This window comes from Carcharodon carcharias, assembly GCF_017639515.1.
Source record: "Carcharodon carcharias isolate sCarCar2 chromosome 27 unlocalized genomic scaffold, sCarCar2.pri SUPER_27_unloc_11, whole genome shotgun sequence".
NCBI lineage: Eukaryota > Metazoa > Chordata > Chondrichthyes > Lamniformes > Lamnidae > Carcharodon > Carcharodon carcharias.
Genome location: NW_024470626.1, coordinates 145,581 through 157,667, shown reverse-complemented (window position 1 = coordinate 157,667; position 12,087 = coordinate 145,581). Strand labels below are relative to the sequence as shown.

The following is a 12,087-nucleotide window of genomic DNA, read 5'->3' as shown; positions in this document are numbered from 1 at the left end:
AGGGAGAAGGGCAGGTAGTGAGGGAGGGGTTGAGGAGGAGGGAGAAGGGCAGGTAGTGAGGGAGGGGTTGAGGAGGAGGGAGAAGGGCAGGTAGTGAGGGAGGAGTTGAGGGAGAGGGAAGGGCAGGTAGTGAGGGAGGGGTTGAGGAGGAGGGGAGGAGGTGGGGGAAGGACAGGTAGTGAGAGAGGGGTGAAGGAGGAGGGGAGGAGGAGAGGAAAGGGCAGGTAGTGAGGGAGGGTTTGAGGGAGAGGGAAGGGCAGGTAGTGAGGGAGAGGTTGAGGGAGAGGGAAGGGCAAGTAGTGAGGGAGGGGTTGAGGAGGAGGGGAGGAGGTGGGGGAAGGACAGGTAGTGAGGGAGGGGTTGAGGAGGAGGGGAGGAGGTGGGGGAAGGACAGGTAGTGAGGGAGGGGTTGAGGAGGAGGGGAGGAGGTGGGGGAAGGACAGGTAGTGAGAGAGGGGTGGAGGAGGAGGGGAGGAGGAGAGGGAAGGGCAGGTAGTGAGGGAGGGGTTGATGGGGAGGGGGAGGGAAGGGGGAACGCCAGGTAAATAGGGAGGGGTTGAGGGGGATGGGAGGGACACATGTGGGAGGGGGAGGGAGAGGGGAGGGGGAGGGACAATTGTGGGAGGGGGAGGGAGAGGGGAGGGTGAGCGGAGGGAGGGTTGTGGGAGGGGGAGGGAGGGTTGTGGGAGGGGGAGGGAGAGGGGAGGGTGAGCGGAGGGAGGGTTGTGGGAGGGGGAGGGAGAGGGGAGGGTGAGCGGAGGGGTACTGAGTGGAGGGGGTGGGATGAGAGACGTGGGGAGAGAAGGGAGATTGGGAGAGGGTGGGAAATGGCGAGGGTGGAGGTGGGGGGAGAGTGAGGGGAGAGTGAGGGGAGGTTGAGGGGAGAGTGAGGGGAGAGTGAGGGGAGGGTGAGGGGAGAGTGAGGGGAGAGTGAGGGGAGAGTGAGGGGAGAGTGAGGGGAGGTTGAGGGGAGAGTGAGGGGAGAGTGAGGGGAGGGTGAGGGGAGAGTGAGGGGAGAGTGAGGGGAGAGTGAGGGGAGAGTGAGGGGAGAGTGAGGGGAGAGTGAGGGGAGAGTGGGAAGCGGATGGTGGGAGGGGAGAACGAAGTCAGAGGGTGAGAGCCATTGCAGCCTCAGCTGCTTCAGTCTACACATCCTGTACAGTCTCACCAAGACACTCACGAGTCAGACTGAGACTCGGTGCCGAGTCCCACATTAGCAGCTTGTGGTAATCCATTACAGAGCGAGACTCACAACGTCAGACAGAGCAACACAGCTAGCAGGGATATCTCACCACAGGTCTAAACAGCACAGGGTTAGTTACAGAGTAAATCTCCCTCTACACCGTCCCCATCAAACACTCCCAGGACAGGTACAGCACGGGGTTAGATACAGAGTAAATCTCCCTCTACACCGTCCCCATCAAACACTCCCAGGACAGGTACAGCACGGGGTTAGATACAGAGTAAATCTCCCTCTACACTGTCCCCATCAAACACTCCCAGGACAGGTACAGCACGGGGTTAGATACAGAGTAAATCTCCCTCTACACCGTCCCCATCAAACACTCCCAGGACAGGTACAGCACGGGTTTAGATACAGAGTAAAGCTCTCTCTACACTGTCCCCAACAAACACTCCCAGGACAGGTACAGCATGGGGTTAGATACAGAGTAAAGCTCCCTCTACACTGTCCCCATCAAACACTCCCAGGACAGGTACAGCACAGGGTTAGATACAGAGTAAATCTCCCTCTACACCGTCCCCATCAAACACTCCCAGGACAGGTACAGCACGGGTTTAGATACAGAGTAAAGCTCTCTCTACACTGTCCCCAACAAACACTCCCAGGACAGGTACAGCATGGGGTTAGATACAGAGTAAATCTCCCTCCACACTGTCCCCATCAAACACTCCCAGGACAGGTACAGCACGGGGTTAGATACAGAGTAAATCTCCCTTTACACTGTCCCCATCAAACACTCCCAGGACAGGTACAGCACGGGGTTAGATACAGAGTAAATCTCCCTCTACACTGACCCCATCAAACACTCCCAGGACAGGTACAGCAAGGGGTTAGATACAGAGTAAAGTCCCTCTACACTGTCCCCATCAAACACTCCCAGGACAGGAACAGCACGGGGTTAGATACAGAGTAAATCTCCCTCTACACCGTCCCCATCAAACACTCCCAGGACAGGTACAGCACGAGGTTAGATACAGAGGAAAGCTCCCTCTACACCATCCCCATCAAACACTCCCAGTCCCTTTTAGTATCCCAGCCTGCTGAATCCCACCTTTCTGCCCTTTAGGACGAGCGATAAAGTCTTGCTGTGAGTTCACACAAGTGCGGCAGTGTATTGAATAAGCAGATCAGTTAGAATGAAGCAGCCAAAATATTGTTGGACCAGGGAGATTGTGTTCAGGAACTCCTGCAGTCTGGCTTACCGGGTGAGAACAAATAATCCCCAATAACCACAGCCCAGCGGCTGAGTTCAGAGAAACTGTTCTGTATCAGTAAAGTTCACCCTCTCTTTTCCATTATTACAGGTGCTGACAGCATGGAGATTGTGTCTCCTCAACGTGAAAATTCCTGCCAAGGTAGGGAGAGCACAGGTATTCCATATATAAACCCCCTCTGCAACGTTCAATTAGATTCCAGTCTGTAACTCACTCCCAGGTATCTGTTATTCTATATACAAACCCCACCCCGAACCCCTCTATTAGATTCCAGTCTGTAACTCACTCCCGGGTATCTGTTATTCTATATATAAACCACCCCGAACCCCTCAATTAGATTCCAGTCTGTAACTCACTCCCGGGTTTCTGTTATTCTATATATAAACCACCCCGAACCCCTCAATTAGATTCCAGTCTGTAACTCACTCCCGGGTATCTGTTATTCTATATATAAACCTCCCTGAACCCTTCGATTAGATTCCAGTCTGTAACTCACTCCCGGGTATCTGTTATTCTATATATAAACCACCCCGAGCCCTTCGATTAGATTCCAGTCTGTAACTTACTCCCGGGTATCTGTTATTCTATATATAAACCCACCCCAAACCCCTCGATTAGATTCCAGTCTGTAACACACTCCTGGGTATCTGTTATTCTATATATAAACCATTCCGAAACCCTCGATTAGATTCCAGTCTGTAACTCACTCCCGGGTATCTGTTATTCTATATATAAACCACCCCGATCCCCTCGATTAGATTCCAGTCTGTAACTCACTCCCGGGTATCTGTTATTCTATATATAAACCACCCCGAACCTCTCGATTAGATTCCAGTCTGTAACTCACTCCCGGGTATCTGTTATTCTATATATAAACCACCCCGATCACCTGGATTAGATTCCAGTCTGTAACTCACTCCCGGGTATCTGTTATTCTATATATAAACCCCCCCGAACCCCTCGATTAGATTCCAGTCTGTAACTCACTCCCGGGTATCTGTTATTCTAAATATAAACCCCACCGAACCACTCGATTAGATTCCAGTCTGTAACTCACTCCCAGGTATCTGTTATTCTATATATAAACCACCCCGATCCCTTCGATTAGATTCCGGTCTATAACTCTACACTTACCCTATTCTCTATGATATGTTTTCCTCTGTACAGATTGAGAATACGTTCAATTTCCTGGAGATTCGGAACCTGACCCCTGTGAATCCGGATCAGGTCAGTGAGATCTGTGGAGACAGAGGGAGTGATTGAGAGAGAAAGAGTGAGAGAGCGAGGCAGTCGGGCAGAGAGAGAGAGACAGGGGAGAGAGAGAGAGAGAGAGAGCTCAGTTAACAGGTAGATAACGAACTGGAGAGAAAGAGAGAGATAGATGCCAGAGAGAGGGAGAGATGGAGAGGCAGATGGAGAGAAAGAACTGAAGGGAGGGAAAGAGTTGGAATGAGATGGAGGGAGTGAGAGGCAGAAAGAAGCAGAGAAAGAGACAGACCGATGGAGCACAAATGGGAGGGACAATGGAAGACGGAGTAAAGGTTTGAGAGAGAGAGAGAGAGAGAGTTCTATTTTACTCTGTATCTAACCCCGTGCTGTACCTGTCCTGGGAGTGTTTGATGGGGACAGTGTAGAGTGAGCTTTTCTCTGTATCTAACCCCGTGCTGTACCTGTCCTGGGAGTGTTTGATGGGGACAGTGTAGAGTGAACTTTTCTCTGTATCTAACCCCGTGCTGTACCTGTCCTGGGAGTGTTTGATGGGGACAGTGTAGAGGGAGATTTACTCTGTATCTAACCCCGTGCTGTACCTGTCCTGGGAGTGTTTGATGGGGACGGTGTAGAGGGAGCTTTACTCTGTATCTAACCCCGTGCTGTATCTGTCCTGGGAGTGTTTGATGGGGACAGTGTAGAGGGAGGTTTGTTCTCTATGTACGCGCTGTTAAAAATGATGACCTTTTTCTCCTCACTCAATCAGGTTGTCATGGAAACAGAGAAGTCCACTTACTCAGTGAATTTTTTCTCCTTGGAAGACCTGGACCAAGTGATGAGTCACATCAATGCCTCCCTCAGCAAAATCTTCCCAGCCTCACCCCCGTGAGTATATCTACCTCGCTCACATCCTGCATTCTGAGGAGCTAAGTGTTCTCCTCCTGTTCCCGTGTGACTGAATGGCCTCCTCCTGTTCCTGTGTAACAGGCTGGAGGAGGAGGGGCTGAATGGCCTCCTCCTGTTCCTGTGTAACTGGCTGGAGGAGGAGGGGCTGAATGGCCTCTTCCTGTTCCTGTGTAACAGGCTGGAGGAGGGGGGCTGAATGGCCTTGTCCTGTTCCCTGTGTAACAGGCTGGAGGAGGAGGGAGGGTCTGAATAATAATTGGTGAAGGGGGGTGGAATTGGATAAATACTTGAAGGGGCAAAATTGGCAAGGGAGATTGGGAGGGGGAGAAGAGAAGGGGCTTGCCCTCGGAGCTGACACCTCTGGAGGGGCTGAATGTCGCACTGCTTTGACGTATCGATCCAGCGACTCGGAGGGCACCGGTTATGCTTTTGCCAGCTCCCTCGGGCGGTCTGTTCACCCTGTCTAACCATTGGCCCCCTCTCTCCTCCTGTGCAGGTCTCTCAGTCAAAGAAGCACCCCTGAATCACCGAACTGCCTCAAACACAGTCCTACGAGACAGGCATCCAAAGGCTGTAAGCAGGCCTGCTGTGGTAAGTCATGGTTCAAGCGCGACCTAGTGTCTCCCTGGCCTCAGGACTGAGACCGCCTCGGTGACAGTTCCCCGCACGTTGTGCAGCGCCCGGCGCTTTGTGGAGGTGCGTTGCGGTGACGACGCTCTTATTTAGTGCGTAATGTACCTTTGAGATGAATACTTCTTCTGGGGAGACCACCTGACCCGCGGCTCAAATCTACCCGTTCATGGTATAACTCGGCCACCCTCTGACAAACTGGCGACGAGGATAAAAAATCAGGATCGAGTGGAAGGAATCGGCATTCTCTACCTCCGTAAGCAGCAAGCTCCACCAGTGTTGAAGATGTCACCCCCCCCACCCACCCTCCCCACCCCCTCTCGAAATGCCACAATTTGGAGAGAATTGACCCTCTCGAACCAGCCATTGGAGAGCAGCCCGCAGTCAGTGCAGAGTTAGAGTTGGAGTTGAAAACACGCGTGCGGTTGCTGCTGAGTATATTGTAACTAAATTTAACGTTCCCGTCCCAGGAAGGGTTTGCCGATCGACTCTACCATCAATAGTACAAGTCGGCCACCCTACGACAAACTGGCGATGAGGATAAAGTGGGATTGAGCAGAGGAAATCGGCACTATACCTCTGTCAGCAGCAAGCTCCATCAGAGTTGAAGAAGTCACTCCCTTCTCGAAATGCCACAATTGGAGAGAATTAACCAGCCGCAGATATCAGTGCACAGAACACCTCACGTTCTTTTCTCAAGCAGACAAGATTACGGGGGAGCGGGGTGATGAGAAGAGGCGAGCGATCCTCTCGAGTTCAGTTCTCTGAAGGGGAAGTGTCCACCGCTCCCCCCCCCCCGTCCTTAATCCCGACCAGAGCATCCGAATTTGTGGATATATCGAGTAAGATAAAAGCCTCCCGGGAATTTCTCACAGTTAAATCCCCACCCCCCCCACCTCCAACACACATGGTGGGGTTGCACCAATCCACGCGCCGACCTCTCTCTGTCTCTCCTCTCCCGCTTGCGCCATCTCCGCAGAGTGATGATGGAAAGCTCACCGCAAGGGTACTGCCCCCCGAGGGCTGTCGTCTATTCAAGACGCACTGCATCGGCGAGAGGATTCGCTGACCAAGAGGCGCTCGGCCGAACTTAGAAACCGGGGTAGATGGACAGTTTGAGGAAAAAAGCGAGAGCCTATAAGAGAGAGAGAGAGAGGCCCACACCAGCGCCAGAGAACGCCTCTGAGCTCAAACCGGTTTTCCCAGGAATGATCGATGATGAGCGGACTGTCCGGACCTGATTCGTCGGCAGTGCTGCCCCCCCAGCCCCCTGCGTTCTCCACTCAAAACTAGAACCAATCAGGGCGAGATTGAGCTGAACGATCCTGAATTTAGTGCGGGAGGAGGTGAAAAACAAGTCAGGGAAGCGTAGAAAAACCAGACACGACTCGGCGTAGCTGGTCTCCGGGAGACGTCCCCAGAGAGAAGCTTCCGGAAGACGTTGGCCTCGTCCACTCTATTGGCCAGAGTCAGCGCTGGAGTGTGTGTGTGTGTGTGTGTGTGTGTGTGTATGTGTGTGTGTGTGGGGCACATCTCCTCAGGGAGGGTGGGGAGCAGGTGTCTCTCCCCCACCAGATGGACAGTGGCAGGGAAGGACCTATGGGCTACGTCGGGAGAGGGGGCGCTCACTCAGAGCAGGGAAAGGGACACTCGCAACAAAAGAACGAAGGCTGCTCTCCCCCCCTCATCCTCAGTCCCAGACATTTCACCCTGATGTGCCCGGCCGCCATTCTACCAGCGCCTCGGACCCCGCCGAACCTTCGTCGCTGGGATGGGTGAGCCAGGACCGAGCTTACACACCAGCTTCGCCGAGGTCCAGCCTCCGCCCTTATTTCACCCCCCTGACTGCCATGGTCCTTCCCCCAAAATATTTCACGCCCACCCCTGCTCTCCCACGGTCTATTTCCTCTCGCGACTACACCGAGTCATGTCTGGCTTTTCTGGCTTCCCTGACTCGTTTTTCACCTCCTCCTGCTCTAAATTCAGGATCGTTCAGCTCAATCTCGCCCTGAGAGACAGCAGGGAGTGCAATGACGGGATTGGATCCCGGCAACGAACGGATACGGCTTTCCTCGTGCTAGGCCCGGCGCTCAAATCACCAACGCCAAAGACCTCAGTCGAGGGCCAGAAGACTGAGGAGCCATGTTCCCCCCAGTTCCTCCCCCAAGGACCCCCTGGGTTTGGGCTGTTCGATTCCTTTCGGGTCCCCCTCGCCAGTACGTGTGCCGGACAGGCCAGAGACTGGACGAGTCCCAGGGGGCCCAGTCTCGCCTCAGGTACGAGGACCAAGCGCCTTCAGGGGTGGGTTGTATCTGACCAGGCCAGACCGTTCCTTCAACTGGGAAATGACCAGCCCAGGACCCCCCCCCCCCCCACCCCCGGTGTGGGGACTCAAATTGACCAATGCTGGGCCTCTCCTGGGAACCACGTCCTTCCTCGTTCGAGGGAGACGGACGCACACGAGAGGTGAGAGGTCACCGAGGTCAGCCACCATCACCACCATCGAGAGAAACCGCGTTGGGGGCTTTTGCCGTTCGCGGGACCCGCGCCGGGAGCAGTTGTTCTCGATTAACGGGGCCCCGGCGTTCACCAGCTCTGAGTTTCCGCGATTCTATCAGCCCCCCCCCTCCCAAACTGTACCGCTCATGTGCAAACTGCACCGTCCCCGCTCCTCCCTCCCTCAAGATGGACCGGCCGCAGGATTCGGCGCAAGCGCTCGAGGTGGGCGAGAGAGAGCTGACCGGCGATTCCCGGGGCCAGCAAAAGCTGTCACGCTTTATCTTTCAGTACAGGACCGCGTCCCCCCCCCCTCACACAACAACGGTGTCACTCCCTGCTGTCTCTCAGGGCGAGATTGAGCTGAATGATCCTGAATTTAGAGCGGGAGGAGGTGAAGAATGAGTCAGGGAAGCCTAGGAAACCAGACATGACTCGGCGTAGTCGTGAGAGCAAATAGACCGTGGGGGAGCAGGGTGGGTGTGAAATATTTCGGGGGAAGGACCAGAGCGGGGGTGAAATAAGTGCAGTGACCGGACCTCTGTCTGACCGTGTGGGAGGTGGGAGGCCAGATCATCTGCAAACACATGGACCGGGTCAGGGAGAGAGAGAGAGAGACAAATCAGCGAGATTTGGTCCCACCCAGTCACCACGGCCGGGGGGGGGTGGGGGGGTGTCAGTGTTTCCTGTCAAGGACACTCAGCCCAGGACTGACCCGTCCGATGTTCCTGGGAGAGTGGCGGATACAGAAATGCAGGAAGCCCCGCTGAAACGCCCGGTGTCCGGAGAATTCCGGGAAAGAAGGAGGATCCCTGAGAAAGGATTGGAAGTTGTGGAGCTGAGATGCTCCACACATACCAGGAAACCACCTGAAAGACTGAACCTGTAAATTCCTGACCCAGCCTAAATACTTACGTGTGAATATAATGTGTACAGCAAAGGTAAAGGGGGAGGAATGTAGTAATTAGGGTTTAATTTAGTGTGTAATGTACCTTTAAGAATAATGCTTGTGAAGAAAGATCACATGGTATGTAGTAACCAATAGGAGAGGAGTGTGGGTTCCCTCAGCAGTGAGGGCAGAGTTAGAGTTGGAGTTGAGAGCACGCGTGTAGTTGCTGCTGAGTATATTGTAAATAAACTTAATGTTTCCACAGATGAAATGTCTGCAGATCAGCTCTATCAGCAATAGTACGAATTGGACAATATACAACAAATATGATTCATGCCTGTCTCGCTACACAGCTGTGTGAATGTGAGTGTGTGTGTGTGTGTGTGTGTGAGTGTGTATGAGTGTGAGTGTGTGTGAATGTGTGTGTCTGTGTATGTGTGCATGTGTGTGTGTGTGTGTGTACATGTGCACATGCATGTGTGTGTGTGTGTGGTGTGTCTGTGAGTGTGTGTGTGCCTGTATGTGTGTGTGCGTGGTGTGTCTGTGAGTGTGTGTGTGTGTGTATGTGAGTGGTGTGTGAGTGAGTGTGTGTGAATGTGAGTGTGTGTGTGTGTATGTGTGCATGTGTGTGAGTGTGTGTGAGTGTGTGGTGTGAGTGTGTGGTGTGTCTGTGAGTGTGTGTGTGTGTGTATATGTGTTTATGTGTGTGGTGTGTGTGTAGTGTGTGAGTGTGTGTGTGTATGTACATGCGAGCTTGCATGTGTGTGTGTGCACCATGTGTATGTGTGTGTCTCACCCTCTGTTCCTCTCCTCAGGTGGATTCTCAGAGACCTACGCTGCTCTCTGTGACTATAATGGGGTTGCTTGTCGGGAGGAGGTACAATGGGTGAGTCCATTTTGACCTCCTGCCTCTCTCTCTCTCTGTCTCCCTCTGTCTCTGTCTCCCTCTCTCTATAAAGGGTGTAACACTCTCTCTCTCTCCCTCTTTCTCCCTCTGTCTCTGTCTCCCTCTCTCTATAAAGGGTGTAACACACTCTCTCTCTCTCTCTTTCTCCCTCTGTCTCTGTCTCCCTCTCTCTATAAAGGGTGTAACACACTCTCTCTCTCTCTCTTTCTCCCTCTGTCTCTGTCTCCCTCTCTCTATAAAGGGTGTAACACTCTCTCTCTCTCTCTCTGTCTCCCTCTGTCTCTGTCTCCCTCTCTCTATAAAGGGTGTAACACACTCTCTCTCTCTCTCTTTCTCCCTCTGTCTCTGTCTCCCTCACTCTATAAAGGGTGTAACACTCTCTCTCTCTCTCTCTCTTTCTCCCTCTGTCTCTGTCTCCCTCTCTCTATAAAGGGTGTAACACACTCTCTCTCTCTCTCTTTCTCCCTCTGTCTCTGTCTCCCTCTCTCTATAAAGGGTGTAACACACTCTCTCTCTCTCTCTCTCTGTCTCCCTCTGTCTCTGTCTCCCTCTCTCTATAAAGGGTGTAACACTCTCTCTCTCTCTCTCTCTGTCTCCCTCTGTCTCTGTCTCCCTCTCTCTATAAAGGGTGTAACACACTCTCTCTCTCTCTCTCTGTCTCCCTCTGTCTCTGTCTCCCTCTCTCTATAAAGGGTGTAACACACTCTCTCTCTCTCTCTTTCTCCCTCTGTCTCTGTCTCCCTCTCTCTATAAAGGGTGTAACACTCTCTCTCTCTCTCTCTCTTTCTCCCTCTGTCTCTGTCTCCCTCTCTCTATAAAGGGTGTAACACACTCTCTCTCTCTCTCTTTCTCCCTCTGTCTCTGTCTCCCTCTCTCTATAAAGGGTGTAACACTCTCTCTCTCTCTCTCCTGTCTCCCTCTGTCTCTGTCTCCCTCTCTCTATAAAGGGTGTAACACTCTCTCTCTCTCTCTCTGTCTCCCTCTGTCTCTGTCTCCCTCTCTCTATAAAGGGTGTAACACACTCTCTCTCTCTCTCTCTTTCTCCCTCTGTCTCTGTCTCCCTCTCTCTATAAAGGGTGTAACACACTCTCTCTCTCTGTCTCCCTCTGTCTCTGTCTCCCTCTCTCTATAAAGGGTGTAACACTCTCTCTCTCTCTCTGTCTCTCTCTGTCTCTGTCTCCCTCTCTCTATAAAGGGTGTAACACTCTCTCTCTCTCTCTCTGTCTCCCTCTGTCTCTGTCTCCCTCTCTCTATAAAGGGTGTAACACTCTCTCTCTCTCTCTCTGTCTCCCTCTGTCTCTGTCTCCCTCTCTCTATAAAGGGTGTAACACTCTCTCTCTCTCTCTCTGTCTCCCTCTGTCTCTGTCTCCCTCTCTCTATAAAGGGTGTAACACCCTCTCTCTCTCTCTCTGTCTCCCTCTGTCTCTGTCTCCCTCTCTCTATAAAGGGTGTAACAATCTCTCTCTCTGTCTCCCTCTGTCTCTGTCTCCCTCTCTCTATAAAGGGTGTAACACTCTCTCTCTCTCTCTCTCTCTCTTTCTCCCTCTGTCTCTGTCTCCCTCTCTCTATAAAGGGTGTAACACTCTCTCTCTCTGTCTCCCTCTGTCTCTGTCTCCCTCTCTCTATAAAGGGTGTAACACTCTCTCTCTCTCTCTGTCTCCCTCTGTCTCTGTCTCCCTCTCTCTATAAAGGGTGTAACACTCTCTCTCTCTGTCTCCCTCTGTCTCTGTCTCCCTCTCTCTATAAAGGGTGTAACACTCTCTCTCTCTCTCTCTTTCTCCCTCTGTCTCTGTCTCCCTCTCTCTATAAAGGGTGTAACACTCTCTCTCTCTGTCTCCCTCTGTCTCTGTCTCCCTCTCTCTATAAAGGGTGTAACACTCTCTCTCTGTCTCCCTCTGTCTCAGTCTCCCTCTCTCTATAAAGGGTGTAACACTCTCTCTCTCTCTCTCTGTCTCCCTCTGTCTCTGTCTCCCTCTCTCTATAAAGGGTGTAACACTCTCTCTCTCTCTCTCTTTCTCCCTCTGTCTCTGTCTCCCTCTCTCTATAAAGGGTGTAACACACTCTCTCTCTCTCTTTCTCCCTCTGTCTCTGTCTCCCTCTCTCTATAAAGGGTGTAACACTCTCTCTCTCTCTCTCTTTCTCCCTCTGTCTCTGTCTCCCTCTCTCTATAAAGGGTGTAACACTCTCTCTCTCTCTCTCTTTCTCCCTCTGTCTCTGTCTCCCTCTCTCTATAAAGGGTGTAACACTCTCTCTCTCTTTCTCCCTCTGTCTCTGTCTCCCTCTCTCTATAAAGGGTGTAACACTCTCTCTCTCTCTCTCTCTGTCTCCCTCTGTCTCTGTCTCCATCTCTCTATAAAGGGTGTAACTCTCTCTCTCTCTCTCTGTCTCCCTCTGTCTCTGTCTCCCTCTCTCTATAAAGGGTGTAACACTCTCTCTCTCTCTCTCTCTCTTTCTCCCTCTGTCTCTGTCTCCCTCTCTCTATAAAGGGTGTAACACTCTCTCTCTCTCTCTCTCTGTCTCCCTCTGTCTCTGTCTCCATCTCTCTATAAAGGGTGTAACTCTCTCTCTCTCTCTCTGTCTCCCTCTGTCTCTG

General features: G+C 52.5%; 1 protein-coding gene across 1 annotated transcript in view; it reads left to right on the top strand.

The window, feature by feature from the left end:
• Positions 1 to 12,087, top strand: part of LOC121273794 (capping protein, Arp2/3 and myosin-I linker protein 3-like) — a 146,352-nt gene that overhangs the window by 76,862 nt on the left and 57,403 nt on the right. Inside the window, exons 3-7 of the mRNA XM_041180960.1 lie at positions 2,548 to 2,598; positions 3,625 to 3,684; positions 4,433 to 4,551; positions 5,069 to 5,163; positions 9,403 to 9,473. Coding sequence (XP_041036894.1) covers positions 2,548 to 2,598; positions 3,625 to 3,684; positions 4,433 to 4,551; positions 5,069 to 5,163; positions 9,403 to 9,473 — 396 coding nt within the window. The remainder of the gene's footprint in view (positions 1 to 2,547; positions 2,599 to 3,624; positions 3,685 to 4,432; positions 4,552 to 5,068; positions 5,164 to 9,402; positions 9,474 to 12,087) is intronic.